Source organism: Asparagus officinalis, chromosome 8, assembly GCF_001876935.1.
Source record: "Asparagus officinalis chromosome 8, Aspof.V1, whole genome shotgun sequence".
NCBI lineage: Eukaryota > Viridiplantae > Streptophyta > Magnoliopsida > Asparagales > Asparagaceae > Asparagus > Asparagus officinalis.
Window position 1 is genome coordinate 32,733,301 of NC_033801.1, and position 18,284 is coordinate 32,751,584.

General features: G+C 43.1%; 2 protein-coding genes across 2 annotated transcripts in view; both read left to right on the forward strand.

Annotated features, from left to right (window-relative positions):
* LOC109821098 (alpha-L-fucosidase 2-like) lies at window positions 542-13,008 on the forward strand. The gene is made up of 4 exons (XM_020387294.1): window positions 542-945; window positions 3,068-3,213; window positions 3,858-4,732; window positions 12,849-13,008. Exons 3-4 carry the CDS (start codon window positions 4,134-4,136, stop codon window positions 13,006-13,008), a joined length of 759 nt encoding a protein of 252 aa, XP_020242883.1. The 5' UTR covers window positions 542-945; window positions 3,068-3,213; window positions 3,858-4,133.
* Window positions 18,010-18,284, forward strand: part of LOC109821099 (alpha-L-fucosidase 2-like) — a 14,352-nt gene continuing 14,077 nt past the window's right edge. The window contains exon 1 of the mRNA XM_020387295.1: window positions 18,010-18,105. Coding sequence (XP_020242884.1) covers window positions 18,010-18,105 — 96 coding nt within the window. The remainder of the gene's footprint in view (window positions 18,106-18,284) is intronic.

An 18,284-nucleotide genomic window follows, 5' to 3' on the forward strand; every position in this document is an offset into this window, starting at 1 on the left:
GCAGCTTAATTGAAAGCTGCTAAATTTCACGAGAGTTCAACTCCCGTGAAGTTTCGGAATTTTTTTTTCAAAAACCGACCTAGTTTCAGCGCTGAGATTGAAATCAGATCGGTTTTTACAAATATTTTAAAAATGGATCGTTTTTTACAAATAAAAAATCAAAAAGGTTGGTTTTGAAAATTTGTCCGGTAGAAAAACATTTGGGTGATATTTTGTCGCAAAAGAGTTCATGTGCTTTACGCATACCCCGATGCTCGTTACAATTCTCTCGTAATAAATAAAATTACTGCTACTAGAGCCCCACATAGGACGAAAACACCCTACGAAGGCGCATATTAATGATCCAACAAACCATCAACGTTACGGATTGGGGGTTGGTGGATCCAGCTGCACCGGTGGCGTGATGCTTGTTGGACCCCACCCCATCCCATCCATGACGAGTCGTAGTAATAATGCCCTGTCGGGTCCATAATTTTTAAACGCCGATTTCTCACCGCGCCTGCACCGTAATAAACAAAGAAGCAGCAAACAACGGTCTTGTCCGCGAGTTTGCAGGAAACGACGACCCCGTACCACACCAACTCCTGCCATTTATTTTTCACGTGATCATCATCACCATCAACAGTGGTGGTGCCCTGGACTCAAAAAGAGTAGTATCCATCCACACAGCTTTCACTTCTCATTTTCTCCTCCTACTCCCCCTCTCGAATTCAAATGGAGGAGTTCGAAGGAGAGGATCAGTGGGTTTGGGTCAGTAAGCCCAGTGAGGGGGGCTTGGAGTGGTGGGGGTTATCGGATTCGGGTCCAGAAGAGGACCCGTCGAGGTCCGCTAGGGTCGTGTTCACTGAACCCGCGAAGCATTGGACCGATGCAGCTCCCATCGGGAACGGCCGCCTCGGGGCCATGGTCTGGGCGGAGTCACCACCGAAACTCTGCAGCTAAACCGTAATTTTATTTATGTTGCTTCTTTTAACGTCCCTCCTCCCCCCCCCTCCGCATTCATCATTGCATTATTTTATTTTGTTTTGGTACCATAAATTACTGTTATGCCCTGTTTGGATGGAGGGTAGGGAGGAGAAGAGAAATGCAGCTTTCATCGTGGTTGGGAGTTTTTTTAAGGACGATAGAGAGGAGGAAGGAAGGGGAACGTAGAGTAAAATTGCGAATAAATTTTCACTGTATACCCAAAATAATTTATTATTATTAAAATCGACCGATTTTTTTTTTAATTACCAAAATCGACAGGTTTTATGCCACGTAGGCGTAATTCAGTTTCCTAATTAGTCGGGGTTGCCAACCCCGACTGTTTAGGAGTTGTTAAAACGGGTTTTAAGGCTTCTAATCGGGGTTTAACAACTCCTAAACAGTCGGGGTTGGCAACCCCGACTAATTAGGAAACTGGATTAAGCCTACGTGACATAAAACGGGTCGATTTTGGTAATTAAAAAAAATCGGTCGATTTTAATAATTAAAATTCCGTTTGGGTCTACAGTGAAAATTTGTTCGTAAAATTGCTTGGTTTTCTTCCCCCCGATTTGGGCGGTAGAGGAGGGTAAAGGGGTGTAATGACATTCTTATCCCCATCAAAACAAATAAAAAGGTTGACGTGTTATTAGTATAAAGTCATTTATGTAAATTTACATATATTTACTTCCTTTCACCTTCATTCACCTTACTCAACTCCCAAACAACATATTACAATTCCATTCCCTTCCTTTCCCTTCCCTTCCCGTTGTTTACCTTCCCTTCTCTTCCCTTAGGGCTTGTTTGGATTGAGGGGAATGAGGGTGAAGGGAAGTTAGGGGAACCATTCACCTCCATTCACCTTATTTGGGAACACTTAGGAGGTGAAGTTAATTCACCTCCATTCACCTTGGTTCACCCCCTAATAGTATAAAAATTGTTACCCCCAAATTGGGGTGTGTAACCAAGGGGAAGAGAATTCCCTTCCCTTCCCTTCCCTTCCCTTCACTCAGTTTCCCTTAACTTCCCTTCACCCCCTACAAATCCAAACAGGCCCTTACTAAACTCCCAAACACAGCATTAATTAACTATGATCTCCCATCATACAGACGATTGGTAGTCGAAATCTTTATTGTTCCAATTACATACAGGGCTACTGCAATAACTTCTTGCAAATTGTGTAAAACATTGCCATCCCCAAATTTTTTTTATTTAAGAGATATTTTTAAAAATAGTTAAGAAATATTAGTATTCAATGGCTATCTGCACTTCACATTCAGAGGACCCCTTTGGTTTGTGTGAGCCACATTTTTAGAATTCTAAAAAATGCCTTTTTACTTGGAAAAAAAACAAGGAAATGCGCTCACACTTGGAATACAGCATAAAACCTGACAAATCATTAATTCCCTTGACAATTCCACTACAACAGCAGGCATCACGTGCACCAGAATACTATATTATTATACCAATTACGTTCATTTCCAGCACACCGAACACCCTCTCAAAGAGATTCGAAAGAGCAAAGGTGGGCTTGATAAAAGCTTGCTAGTTGTCGTTCAACAACTAAACAAACTAATGATACGACATAGAAAAAATAGTTAGTTTCTTACTCCTTGTTCACTTTTCATAAGAAACTGAAAATTATTAAAATGCCGAGCACCCTTCATTTTCTAGTTACTTTCCATTCACTTTGCACTTGTCAAATAATTAATAAAAAAAACAAAAAGTGAAGACACTTTCTAACTTTTAATCCACTTTCCATTTACTTCTCTGCTGCCAAACGCATGGCATTGCAGTTTTAAACTTTCCATTTACTTTCTATGACAACCAAATATGATACGAAGAAAGTGGATATCAGAACTTCCATTATTTACTTTCCGACTGCCAATACCCCCATAACTATTGCTTATTGCTATATTGAAATTATCATCATTGTATGTACAACTAATTTCCTCCCTCTTTTTCTTATCCTGTTGTTTACTATGCATGTACATTGATCTTCTACTACATAGAACTAAGTTCCTTTTTTATGCCTTGTCCTGTTTACTATGGATCATTTACCAGTAGGCATGTCACTTTGTTGAAGAATTATTTATTTATGTAGATGATACTCTCTGGACTGGTGTACCAGGCGACTACACAAACCCACAAGCTCCTTCTGTTCTTTCGAAAGTGAGAAAACTTGTCGATAGTGGAAAATTTGCTGAAGCTTCCAAGGCAGGATTTGATTTAGCTGGTCAGCCATCAGATGTATGTGGTTTTATCTTGCTTCTTGTAATTCTGATGTTATTTATTTATCATCAATCACAAAATCTGGGCAAAGGTTGTTCATCTTGTTGTGGTTTTTCACTTAGTAGAATTCAAAAATTTTACATTGTTATGGTAGGTCCTTTTTCTTCACTAAATCATAGAAACTATCTGATATTATTATTTAAGCTATAAATTATTTTTTTTCTCAGACATTCTCTTTATTTAATAAGTTGACAAACTCCAAAGGGGAAAAAGAACAGTCCTTTGATCATAGTAGTATCTTGATTTTTCTCTTTCTTTGAACTCATTTCTGAATTCTATTACAAATTATGAAATGACCAATGTCAATAAGATGACACTCTCACCATGGACTAGGGTGTTGATTAGAACGTGTGGATGTAACCTTCTTATGTGATCAACATTACTTCACATCTTTAGGGAGAATTTCGTGTTACTACATGATGGCTTTGCACCTGAATCATAAGATACTTGTACTGCTGCTTTGTATTATTTAGTTAAATGCGGATATAAAAAATATGGATTAGCAGAAGAATGCACTATGAGGGTTTTCTGCATAGATAAACTTTTATATGCTAGCAGCCTATGTTAAGATCGTTCAACTAACTGTTTCCCTTTGGATGAAGGTATACCAACCACTTGGCAGTATTAACCTAGACTTTGGTGATTCTCACATTCCATATTCTTCCTATGGAAGAGAACTTGATTTAACTACGGCAACTGTAACAGTCAAGTATACTATTGATGACATAGAGTTCACAAGGGAACATTTCTCTTCAAATCCGCATCAAGTGCTTGTAACCAAGATTTCTTCAAATAAACCAGGCAGTCTATCCTTTACGGTATCTTTAGACAGTAAATTGCACCACCACTCAACCGTGGATTCTACAAACCGAATTATCATGGAAGGTAGTTGCCCTGGTGATAGAGCCCAACCAAAACTAAATGCATCTAAGAACCCAAAAGGAATTCAATATTCTGCAATTCTTGATTTGAAGATAGGAGGTCATTCTGGTATGATAAAGGTTACAGATGATCAAAAGTTGAAAGTTGAAGGCTCAGACTGGGCTGTTTTAGTTCTAGCGGCTTCTTCCTCATTTGATGGTCCATTTACGAACCCTTCTGATTCTAAAAAGGATCCTACATTGATGTCCTTGAATACATTGAATATGGTTAAGACTTTGTCTTTCTCGGAGTTATTCACCCGCCATTTCGTTGATTATCAGAATCTTTTCAATCGTGTTTCGTTGCAACTGGAAGGCAGGAGTCAGGGAAGTGTGAGAACTCTGAAACCTTCAGAAACTGATTTTCAAAAACAATTATCAAAGGACGTGGTTTCTACAGCAGAAAGAGTAAAATCTTTTAAACTTGATGAGGATCCATCTTTGATAGAACTTTTATTCAATTATGGTCGATATCTACTGATCTCTTGCTCGAGGCCTGGAACTCAGGTTGCAAACTTACAGGGAATATGGAACAAGGACACCGAACCAGCATGGGAGTATGTTCTTTCCTGCTAGTCTTTTTGCATATTCTTTGTTCTCTTATTTTCCTTTACATTTTGCAGGTTTCATAGTTTTTCTTATTTTCTATTCTTTATCTATGTGAACTTTTCATTTTATATTAGAGTCATTGTTTATTTTTCACTTAAAGTAGGGTTCATGTGTAAATTAAAAACAGAACATGTTCTGGAGTCTTCTGTGAATACATGCTTTGAAACTCTGATCTGACATAAATGAAAGGCTATACTCTTGTGTGTTGGGTTTCTGACACACCCATGGACATCTATGTATGGTAGTAGCATTTAGAATACTCATCAAGTAGTATATTATCTCTAGGTATGTTGAAAAGGTACCAGGATCTAGATACAACACAAGTATGGATGTGGGTGTCGAAAGTTATAATATGAAAGAGAATGCCATAATTTTATTAATTATCATTGATGGTACGTATAGTGTTAAATGAAACAAAATAGAATCACTTCCAACCAAATATCCAACTGGTTACAACAAATAATTGAATTCTTCAACACTCCCACTTAAGCTGAAATAGGAAGACACAAACAAGAAAGCTTGCAGATGACTACACATGAGAAGAGGAAGCCATTAAGATTGCACACAAAGGAAAGCGGCCATAAGGCTAAGCAAAGAAAATAGAAGGTCGACGACACTGAACATGAGGAGAAATCGACAGGACATCGCGTGAGAATATGTGGTCAATAGACTTCGCGCGCAAAGATGAAGTTGGTGAGACTGCATTCGAGAAGAGACCAATATAAACTGCATGTGACATGAAGTGGCCGACGGGATTGCATATGAGAAGAGGATGTCAGGAAGAACGCATGCAAGAAAAGGATGCCACATAAAACTGTATGAGATAAGTGGATTGTTGGGCGCAGAGTCACGCCCACCGCCGCGGAAGCGATATCAACTGAGAGAAAGCCCTGGCTTTTATTGTCACAGCTACATCCCTTTCAAGGCAAAGGATAATCGACGCCCGTGCTTCCAGATCTAGCTCCTCCCAATCCTCATCAGACATATCCTTGTGCTTCTTCTCTTTTCCCGCCAAAGCTTTGTGCAATTTCTGCGAAATCAACGTGTTCTTCATCTGCATCCTCCAATAGGAAAAATCATTCTTCCCATTGAATTTTTCAATCTCGTACTTTTCAACTTTAACTGTTTTGCTAGTTGACGCCATTCTCCGCTTGTATTAATAAGTCCGCTTCTCTCAGGAAATTGCCGAGCACCACCTCAAATCAGAAGCTACACCACTCCCAATCTGAATAACAGCTCTGATACCAATTGTTGGGCGCAGAGTCACGCCCACCGCCGCGGAAGCGATATCAACTGAGAGAAAGCCCTGGCTTTTGTTGTCACAAAAGCACAAGTCAACCTCTATATTCTTGTTTCTCAAAGGAAACGAGAATAGATAGTGAAATTCTTATTTCTCAAAGGAAACAAGAACCGAAAGTGATATATTTCATCAAAGTGAAATATACACTCTTCCTCTCATCAGCTCTAAGACCGAATATTGAGGGAACCTACAAGCAATAGCCAACAATCCAGAAAACAGTAAATACACGAGATTTACGTGGTTCGGCAAAATTGCCTACGTCCACGGGAGGGGTGAGGGGAGATTCCACTATGAGAAGAACACCGACGACTTGTACAATCCACAAGCTCGTCTCAAAGAAAAGAGATCTGATTTTTACCCAAAGAAATTAACCTCTCTTTTGTAAATCCCTCAAAAAACTCTCTCCTTTTATCTCTCTTCTAAAAACAGCCGCCAAAAACACCTTGGTTTTCTCCCCGCTTCTGTTTTTCTCCTTTTTCTCTCACTGCATTTTCCCCACAGCAGCCGACTAAAAGTTCCCCGCAGTCTTTTCCCCTTGCTGTAATTTTTCACCCACACAAACCAAAACCCTAGGTCATAGGTATTTATAGGAGAGTTGATGCGGTTATTAAAATGAAACTTGGGCCTGTACCCGCTCACACTTGATTTGAGATGCCAGGCCTCAGCTTTTACCCGCTGGGTATTATACCAAAAAAACTCCTCAAGTGCACTTGGGTGGCCCCCACTTGCTACCGTTGTTCACAATTCTCCACCTCGTACATCATTTGATAAACCTCAAATTTTGGACGAACAACAGAAGAACACCGTGAACATCACCAGAGAGATCTAAAATACCAAACCAGGCCAAACCAGCTGCGTCACTTTACCGTGACTACCTACGTATCCTCCACCGGGATCAAGCTAACCGTAGTTCAGAATTTATTCTCCATATAGTCTCCACCTCACCCCATCACCGCCCCGAAGGGCCATGCCCTCTTGGGCAGATCAACACGGGCTGATATGAAGCAAGTCCAAGCAATGCTTAAACTTGCTACCTGTGACCACCTTGGTCAACATGTCTGCTGGATTCTCATTCGTGTGCACCTTCATGAGAGAAATATCACCTTCCTCTATGACATCCCGCACAAAATGATACCTGACATCAATATGCTTGGTACGAGCACGATGAACTTGATTCTTCGCCAAGTGAATTGCACTCTGACTGTCGCACCACAAGTTCACGTTTTCCTGCTCAATCCCTAAATCATCTAGAAGACCCCACAACCACAATGCTTCCTTCACTCCCTCTGCCATAGCCATGTACTCGGCCTCTGTAGTAGAAAGTGCCACTGTAGCCTGCAACATCGATCGCCAACTAACTGGAGCTTCATGTATTTTGAATACATAACCAGTAGTAGATCGCCGTCTATCTATATCGCCCGCATAATCAGAGTCAACAAACCCGTCAATCTGACATGTATCTCCACCAAAACACAGACCCGTATCTGCGGTACCTTTTAAGTACCTCAGGACCCATTTCACTGCTTCCCAGTGCGCCTTTCCCGGATTCGCCATGACCTGAAAGCCTGAAGTGTGAAGCCAATGGAGTCGTCACCGACTTAGCACTTTGCATCCCGAACCTCGCGATCACCCGCTCTATATAGCCCTTCTGACTCAAGAACAATCGCTGATTCTCCCGCTCTCTTCTAATCTCCATACCCAGTATTTTTCTAGCAGCGCCCATGTCCTTCATCTCGAACTCTTTACCAAGTTGAGATTTCAACCTATCTATCTCCACCCCGCTCTTAGAAGCAATAAGCATGTCATCCACATAAAAAAGGAGATAAATATAATCACATCCACGAAGCTTCTGAATGTAAACACAGCAATCATAATCGCTTCGGGAAAACCCATGCTTCAGCATGAAGGAGTCAAATCGCTTGTACCACTGCCGAGGAGATTGCTTCAGTCCATAGAGTGACTTCCTCAAGCGACATACATGATGCTCCTTATCCTCAACCTTGTAACCCTCAGGTTGATGCATGTAGATCTCTTCATCCAAGTCTCCGTGCAAGAAGGCCGTTTTAACATCGAGTTGTTCCAGCTCAAGATCACCATGAGCAACAATATCTCATTATAATCCACACCCTCTCTTTGTGCAAACCCTTTAGCCACTAGCCTCGCCTTGTACCTTGTATCACCGAGCTCTGAAGGATCTTCCTTTCTCTTATACACCCACTTACAACCAATAGCTTTTCTTCCTACGGGCAATGGGACCACCTCCCATGTTTGGTTCTTCCGAAGAGATTCCATCTCCTCCTCCATCGCAGCCAACCAACTCTCACTATCCTTGTCCCGAATAGCTTCCTTGAAGGAGACCGGCTCATCTTCCTCCACCGAGAGTGCGTATTCCACCAAATTAACCTGCCCATAGTGCTTCAGGGGTTGATCAGCCCCCAGCTTTTGTACCTGCTTGTATACTCGCTTTGGCCTAGTGGAAGCCAAAGTATCCTCGAGCTGCTGTTGTTGTAGTGCCTGTGTATTCTCCTGCTGAACCTCCTCTTGCTCAAGCTCATCATCTACCTGATTTCCCACTTGAACATGACTAGAACCTGGTTGGTCCTTAGGTTCTATCTCAATAACCTGGGACTTTGAAGTCCCAACAGTCCCAACACCATCATCCTTGGGCAACACCATCATCCTTGGGCGTCCTAGCAATCATGGATTTTTCATCAAAGGTAACGTCCCTGGTGATCACGAACTTCGAATCTTCTGTATACCAAAGGCGGTAGCCTTTTACGCCCTTTGCATACCCCAAGAATATCGCCTTCTTGGCCCTCGCGTCAAGCTTTCCCTCGTTGACGTGATAATAGGCGGTACATCCGAAAATTCTGAGCCTCTCATAATCTGCATGTTCCCCTGACCACACCCTATAGGGTGTATCACCATCCAATGTCGAATGTGGAGAACGGTTCACAATGTAACATGCTGTAGCCACCGCTTCTGCCCACCATTCGTTGCCCAATCCAGCATAAGATCGCATACTCATTGCCTTTTCCCGCAATGTTCGGTTCAGTCTTTCCGTGACCCCGTTCTGCTGTGGTGTTGACCTGACTGTCCAGTGTCGAACAATGCCCTCCTGATCACAGAACTTCTTGAAAGCACCATCTGTATACTCTGTACCGTTGTCAGATCTTAGTGTCTTCAATTTCTTGCCCGTCCTGTTCTCAACCATTGCTTTCCACTTCTTGAATGTCTCGAATACCTCATTCTTATGCTTAAGAAAATAAATCCAAGCATATCTCGAATGATCATTTATGAACGAGACAAAATACCTGGAACCACCCTTGGAAGTTGTCTGAGCCGGACCCCAAACATCCGTGTGTACATAATCTAGTATACCTCTGCTCTTGTGATTGCTTTTCAAGAATTGGACCCTGTGCGCCTTTCCATACACACAATCCTCGCAAAAATCCATGCAAGGTTTCTTCAGATTCTTCAGCAAACCCTCCTTACCAAGCAGAACTAGACCCTTCTCTGACATGTGCCCAAGCCGCCTATGTCATAACCGTGTGTGCTCACATGGGTCTCCACCACTTCCTTCAATTCCAACCGCTGCATCTTCTGTCACCGTTGTACCCGAGAGAGTATATAGATTACCGTGACGAACACCCTTCATCACTGTTAGGGAACCTCGAACAACCTTCTTTACTCCATTCTCTGTAACAATTTTGCAGCCACCGGAGTCTAATGCACCCACTGAGATAAGATTCTTCCGCAAGTCGGGAACGTGTCGCACGTCCGTTAGGGTTCTGACCACTCCATCATGCATCTTGATTTTTATATCACCGAGCCCCACCGTTTTACAAGCATGGTTATTCCCCAGCAATACAGTTCCACCATCAATGCTCCTATAGGTAGTAAACCACTTCCTATTTGGGCACATGTGGTAAGAGCAACCTGAATCAAGTATCCACTTACCGGAGGTATCTTCGCCACCCGTAACAACATAGCATTCTTTATCGCTCCCTTCCTCCGATGCGTAACTCGCCTCTTCCTTGCCTTCTCTTCTCTCGGTCTTGTTGTTGTTCTTTTTCCCACCTACTCTCTTGTTAGGACAGTCAACCTTGAAATGCCCAACTTCACCGCATTTGAAGCACGCTCGTCCCGGCAAGAGGTCTCGATTTAGATCTAGACTTTCCTCCCTTGCCTTTTCCTCGCTCATTGCTCCTTCCTCTAGCAAACAATCCATGCGCTTGTTCTTTGTTACCACCAGTAGTCATATCACCGGTTACAATCTTCCGAAGGTCATCCGCTAGAAGCGCCGTTCTAGTCTCATTCATCGTCAAATTGTCTCCCACAAGCATCAATGTTTGCACCAGGTTCTCATAAGACTTCGGCAGAGATAGAAGTAATAGAAGAGCCTGATCCTCATCTTCTACAGTCACATCGATGTCCTTCAGATCCGATATAATCCTATCGAACTTGTTGATATATTCCCGGATTGATGAGCCCTCCTCCATCTTGCAAGTATATAATTTGGATTTCAAATAGATCCGGTTTGTTAGACTCTTCGTCATGAATGTGCTTTCTAACTTTAACCACACACCCGCAGCCGTTTCCTCTCCATCTACCAAGAAAGCTACATCCCTTTCAAGGCAAAGGATAATCGACGCCCGTGCTTCCAGATCTAGCTCCTCCCAATCCTCATCAGACATATCCTTGTGCTTCTTCTCTTTTCCCGCCAAAGCTTTGTGCAATTTCTGCGAAATCAACGTGTTCTTCATCTGCATTCTCCAATAGGAAAAATCATTCTTTCCATTGAATTTTTCAATCTCGTATTTTCCAACTTTAACTGTTTTACTTGTTGACGCCATCCTCCGCTTGTATTAGTAAATCCGCTTCTCTCAGGAAATTGCCGAGCACCACCTCAAATCAGAAGCTACACCACTCCCAATCTGATTAACAGCTCTGATACCAATTGTTGGGCGCAGAGCCACGCCCACCGCCGCGGAAGCGATATGACCTGAGAGAGAGCCCTGGCTTTTGTTTTCACAAAAGCACAAATCAACCTCTATATTCTTGTTTCTCAAAGGAAACGAGAATAGATAGTGAAATTCTTATTTCTCAAAGGAAACAAGAATTGAAAGTGATATATTTCATCAAAGTGAAATATACACTCTTCCTCTCATCAGCTCTAAGACCGAATATTGAGGGAACCTACAAGCAATAGCCAACAATCCAGAAAACAGTAAATACACGAGATTTACGTGGTTCGGCAAAATTGCCTACGTCCACGGGAGGGGTGAGGGGAGATTCCACTATGAGAAGAACACCGACGACTTGTACAATCCACAAGCTCGTCTCAAAGAAAAGAGATCTGATTTTTACCCAAAGAAATTAACCTCTCTGTTGTAAATCCCTCAAAAACCTCTCTCCTTTTATCTCTCTTCTAAAAACAGCCGCCAAAAACACCTTGGTTTTCTCCCCGCTTCTGTTTTTCTCCTTTTTCTCTCACTGCATTTTCCCCACAGCAGCCGACTAAAAGTTCCCCGCAGTCTTTTCCCCTTGCTGTAATTTTTCACCCACACAAACCAAAACCCTAGGTCATAGGTATTTATAGGAGAGTTGATGCGGTTATTAAAATGAAACTTGGGCCTGTACCCGCTCACACTTGATTTGAGATGCCAGGCCTCAGCTTTTACCCGCTGGGTATTATACCAAAAAAACTCCTCAAGTGCACTTGGGTGGCCCCCACTTGCTACCGTTGTTCACATGGATGCTTACTAGATGTGAAGAGAGGAGGGCCACAATGTCATCATTTTGGAGTAGACTGGTGGTGAAAATTACTGATGGTATGATAGTGGTTGAGGATTGATGGTGGTGGAAGTTCTGAATATGAAGCTAGTCATGAAGAGGAAGCCGTTGAAGTGCAGACTGTAAAATCCCTGTTGACAGTCCAAGGTCTAGAAAGAAAAACACGCTCCAGATCTGGAAAACCTACAAATACAATGATACCATCTAGAAAACTATAATATCGAAGAGAATGTGTTAATTTTATTAATTGTCGTGGAGGTACATATAGTGTTGGGTGTAATAAAATAGAATCACTTCCAACCTTATATCCCAAAATGGTAGGAACTGGTTATACAAGATAGAATCACTGAATCAGTCACAACAAACATTTGAATTCTTCAACAGTGGGTATATGACAAAATCTTTGAAATTTATATGTTCTGTGTTCGACAATAATTAAATTATGTTTGGTACATGCATTTATATTCTTTATCTATAAAATGGATTTGCAAAACCACAATGGTTAAACAATACACAATAAAATAGACAGTATAAATTGTCCTCAGCTAAAGGAAACAATAGCTACAACTTACAAGTTTTATCATAATTTTTCACTAAGATAGTGGACAAAACATATACATATCTACAAATTAATGTAATATTAAACTCGTTAATTCATCTGTTTAATGTGATGTAATTGGTTCTAGGATGCAACGATATGTTAAAGAAGTATTAAAAGATTTCCATCAGATAAAATACATATAGATATGGCTACCTTTCTTTTATCTAAGAGCGAAGATATAGATCTATGTAAATGCACACTTATGGTTCACCTTTCCTGTGGTTGTTTGATCACACTTAAATATCCGTGGATTTCTACTAGTGATCATCTATTCTTATTAGTCACACAATTGTCAATTTCTATATGGAGTTACTACGTTCATTTTGATGTTTCACATGGATAATCTTAGTGTTGTTTACTTCTTCAGTGCAGCTCCTCACTTGAATATCAATCTACCGATGAATTATTGGCCATCTCTTTCTTGCCATCTCAGTGAATGTCAAGAACCATTGTTTGATTACATTGCTTCACTTGCAGTCAATGGGGCAAAAACAGCACGAGTAAGCTTCACTTTCCTTCCACAGTGAAATATTATAATATAGATTTTAAGTCAATGTGCGACACTGTACCCACATCATGCTACATGGACGTGTTTGCATTAAGAATATGCAACTTTAAAGTATTAAATATAACAATTTTTCACATCTGGAAGGTTTTTTTTAAGCTTCTGGATTTTTTTTTCTTTTTTTGCCTTTGTTTTTCTCTCTGCCTTAGTGGTTATTGAAAATAGAGAGAAAACCCCTAACTTTATTACTCCATAAGATGGGCTTATATAGGCCCTTACTACACAACTTACAAATAACACCCTATCTATTACTAATATGTCAACACTCCTCCTCAAGATGGACGAAAGATATCCACTAAGCCCATCTTGTCACACCAGTAGTCCACTGTCCAACTTCTCTTTGATGAAGAACTTATCGATCTTGATGTGTTTGGTTCTATCATGCTGCACTGGGTTGTTGGCGATACTGATGGCTGACTTGTTATCACACCACAGCTTCATCTTTGCTCCTTGATCCAGTTTCAGCTCCACCAACATACTCTTCAACCACAACAATTCCGCGACTCCCAAGGTCATAGCTCTATACTCTGCTTCAGCTGTTGACCTCGCCACCACTGACTGCTTCTTGCTCTTCCACGAGACCAAGCTGCCTCCTATAAAGATACAGTATCCTAAGATGGACCTCCTGTCATCAGCACAGCTAGCCCAATCTGAGTCACAATAACCCTCGATGCTCACATGTCCATTCTTTCTGAATACCAGCCCATTTCCGGGGGCACTCTTCAAATATCTCAGAATCTGGTACACAGCATCCATATGATCCTTCCTCGGATCGTGCATGTAGCGACTCACTACGCTCACTGCAAAAGAGATATCAGGACGTGTGTGACTCAAATAGATTAACCTTCCCACCAGCCTCTGGTATCTGTCACGATCAACTGGTTCTCCAGCCTCAACACCTAGCTTGAACTTCTGGTTGATCGGTGTAGTTGCAGGTTTGCACCCTAACATCCCTGTCTCTTTGAGAAGATCCAGTGCATACTTTCTCTGGGATAGGATGATTCCCTCCGCTCCTCGAGCTATCTCTATTCCAAGAAAGTATCGAAGCAAGCCAAGATCTTTCACCTCGAATTCCTTACCCAGTCTTACTTTGAGTTGAGCAATCTCCTTCTCATCATCTCCTGTAATAATCATATCATCCACATATACCGTCAGCATGGTAATGTGGCCTCCGCTTCGTCGAAAGAACACGGTATGATCGGCGTTGATCTGCTGGTACCCCATACCAATCATAGCCCTTCTGAATCTGTCAAACCAAGCACGAGGAGACTGCTTCAGCCTATAGAGACTTCTTTAATCTACAGACCTTTCCCACTGTCTGATCTGTACCGAATCCTGGTGGTATCTCCATGTATACCTCCTCCACTAGATCTCCATGAAGAAATGCATTCTTCACATCTAGTTGGTGTAACTTCCATCCACCATTTATTGCCAGAGAGATTAAGGTCCGAACAGTGCTCATCTTCGCCACCGGTGCAAAAGTCTCATCATAATCGATGCCATATGTCTGACTATACCCTTTTGCCACCAGACGAGCCTTGTAGCGTTCAACTTGTCCATCTGGATTCTGCTTCACAGTGAAAACCCACTTGCACCCAACTGCTCTCTTCCCTTCTGGTAATTTTACTAGTTCCCAAGTGCGGTTCTTCTCAAGAGCTCCTAGCTCCTCATGCATAGCTGCTTTCCACTTTGGGTCCTTCTTAGCAACCTGTCAATTGTTAGGTACAGTAACAGAATCCAATGATGCAATGAATGCTCCATGTGCAGGGTGGATATTAGAATATGATATAAACTGGGCAAGATCCCAACCATATCTATCGGGAGGATGTCCCGCATTGCTGCGAGTAGTCCTCCGTACTGACATTGGTGTGGGAGGAGTAATGAGAGGATTGATATCACCTTGGGAGGAATCTGATGGTGGTGTAGGTGTCTCAGGAGTCGGGACAGACGTTGATAAGGGACCTGGCACTAGTGGCACTGTAGGTACTGTTTCCGCAATTTGCTTTCCCTTCCTACTATAGGTAAGTAGCTCTCCCTGAGCCGTGGGCCTAACACTTCTTGTCTCCTTATCCTCTTCTTCTTTATTCTCCTGCTCCTCCTCAACCAATTCTCCTTCCCAAGGAATCGTTAGAGAAATCGATTTCTCCACATTATTCTCTACATTATTCATCTGCCTCTCATCATTCTCCCCTTCTCGCCTCATACTTCCAGTATTAGGCGAGTCACCAACGGATGATGGTACCTTTTGTGTGTAATATGGCTCAAATTCACGAAAGTACACATCCATGCTCACGAACAGCCTTTTCTCCACCGGGCTCCAGCAAACATATCCCTTTTGAGTAGCAGAATATCCCACAAAAATGCACTTCACCGCTCTAGGGGCAAGCTTCCCGACGGATGGTCTGTTATCCTTCACAAAACACACACAGCCAAATACCTTCAGTGGAAGAATCCCACCATTATCTCCTTTCAACGTCTCACACGGAGACTTCCAATCCAGTACTCTCGAGGGCATTCTGTTGATCAGCGCCGCTGCAGTCAACACTGCTTGCCCCCACAATGTTTCTGGGACATTCATGGAGATCATCATACTTCTAGCAACCTCTAAGAGATGTCTGTTCTTCCTTTCTGCTACCCCATTCTGAGCTGGTGTGTATGGACATGTAGTCTGGTGTTGTATTCCCTGAGATGACAAGTATTCTCCAAACACTCTGTTGGTGTACTTTGTCCCATTATCAGATCTCAATACCTTCACCACTGCTTCATATTGGGTCTGAACATTCCTATGAAAGTTTTGAAAGCAGCTAAACACTTCACTCTTATTCTTCATCAGGTATAACCAAGTAACGCGAGAGAAGCAATCAATGAATGTAACAAAATACTTGTATCCGTTCATAGAACTTGTGGAACAAGGCCCCCAAAATACTTGTATCCGTTCATAGAACTTGTGGAACAAGGCCCCCAAACATCTGAATGTATCAGATCAAAAGCATGAGAACTCCTATGATCAGAACTAACATAAGAGCTTCTAGTAAGCTTTCCCAACTTACATGCATCACACACAAGTTTCTCTTTATTTGCTTTCTCAAATAAAGATGGATACAATCTACTTAAAGTACCAAAGGATGAGTGTCCCAAGCGCTGGTGATGAAGCATCAATTCACTCTCGGCACTCATTTCAGATCCTACTCCTGCTCTCTCTACCATTGACACCAAAGCTGAGTCCAGCCCCTCACGATCCAAGTACCACAGTCCATTACTCCACGTGCCAGTCCCAAGTCTCCGTCCTGTCCCTTTCTCCTGGAAGATCACCTTGGGAATGTCAAAAGAAACGATATATTTTAGTTGGAGGATAATAGCACTAATGGACAAAAGATTTACTGGAAAGGAAGGAGTATGCAAAACATTGGACAGAGTTACAGAACCTGTACAATTAACGGTGCCCTTACCAACCACAGGCTGAAATGTACCATCAGCTGTTTGGATGCTATCTGCTGATGCTAGGTGAGTGTATGACGAGAACTCACTAGCGTTGCCCGTCACATGTCGAGATGCACCGGAGTCGACAATCCATTCTGATGGTCTATTGGGAGACATAGAAGCAAGAGCATGTATGTCATCCGTACCTTTGGTCGGATGAGCATAAGTAGCAGAGTTGCCTTTGGATGTCTCCTCAGTTCCACTTCTTCTGTCCCCATCTCCTGCTACTCTCTGCTTCATTCGAAGAATCTCCAGGGGCATATGGTCCTCCTCAGTAAAGATCATCTCAGTTGCTTCCTCTTCCTCTGCTACCATTAGATTCGCCCGATTCCCTGCTCCTCTTCCACCTCGTCGACCCCCACGGCCACGACCACGACCTCCGAACTGTACACGTCCACCCGAATCTTCTTCCTTGGGTGGCTTGGTGCAAGCATGCCTTAGATGACCCACTGTACCGCAGTTGTAGCATTGTCGAGTCTCTCCCCTAGATCCAGTGTTGCTAGAGGCTGCCATTGCTGACTTCATCACAGGAAGTCCACCTGTCCCCACCTGCAGCTGAATGCGAGTCTCCTCCTGGATCATAGCAGAGACAGCCTCCTCAAGTGTGGGAATCTTCGGCTGAGCTAGTAGCAATGCGATTCGCTGAGCGAACTCTGATGTCAATCCCTTGAGAAACACCATAGTCCTCTCCTGTAGAAAGGCCTCCCGTTCTTTACACCCCGGGTCCTTGCAGCCACAGGCGCTCCAACTCTGTAGCATATTCCTGTACAGTCCTCTCTCCCTGGACTGTGGCATCGATCTCTCCTTTAATCTGGAATACCCTCAGGTTATTCCTCACTCCATCATATGTCCTCAACTTCTCCCAGACGTCCTTCACCTTCTCAATGCCATCCACCATGGCGGCGATCGTCGGGACCAACGAGTTGAGAAGCCATATGTACACCAACATATGAGTGGACTTCCAACCCTCCAGATTCCTCCCTGCAAGGGTATATCTCACCCGCCGTGACCAGCTCAGGTACGTACTAGGTCCATCCAGCTTCAGATCGATGGTCGGAAGCTCCAACTTCTTCGATGGTTTTGTCGCACTCTCACCAGCCGACAACTTCATTAGCTTCATCAAAGTTGAAACCTCCGCGGGGTTCAGCTTCTTGATGATCTCCTCCATCGAATAGGCTTCAGACCCACCACCTGTTCACCTTCTCTTCCGACCCTTGTTGTGTGCAATAACAATTTCGGCAGCACCTCTGCTGCACAACAAGAGTAGGATCTCAAACAAATTCTCGTTTCTCAGAGGAAACAAGAACCAAAACCAGTTATATATCTCATCAATGTGAGATATATACTCTTCCTGTCATCAGTTCGAGGACTGAGTCAAGGGAACCAATGCCAAACTCTAGGTCCGACATGGCGCAGCAGGGGGGGCTTGAGGTGGCAGCGGCTAGGAAAGGGTTTGGAGGTGGAGACAAACTCTAGGTCCGACATGGCGCAGCAAGGGGTGGGGGGGCTTGAGGTGGCAGCGGCTAGAAAGGGGTTTGGAAGAGGGTCAGGGGGGGTTCTGGGGTCGGTCAGGTCTGGGGTCTGAGGTCGGTCAGGTGGGGCTGTTTGATGAGTGGAGATCAGGTCGGGGGTTTGGAAGAGGGTCAGGGGGGGTTCTGGGGTCGGTCAGGTCTGGGGTCTGAGGTCGGTCAGGTGGGGCTGTTTGATGAGTGGAGATCAGGTCGGTCAGGTGGGGCTGTTTGATGTGTGGAGTGGGGC

Excerpts from the sequence above, each read along its gene's own strand:
- LOC109821098 (XM_020387294.1), top strand. The coding sequence starts at position 4,134 with ATGGAAGGTAGTTGCCCTGGTGATAGAGCCCAACCAAAACTAAATGCA. Across the intron at positions 4,733-12,848 it reads GACACCGAACCAGCATGGGA|TGCAGCTCCTCACTTGAATA; the intron begins GTATGTTCTTTC and ends TTACTTCTTCAG.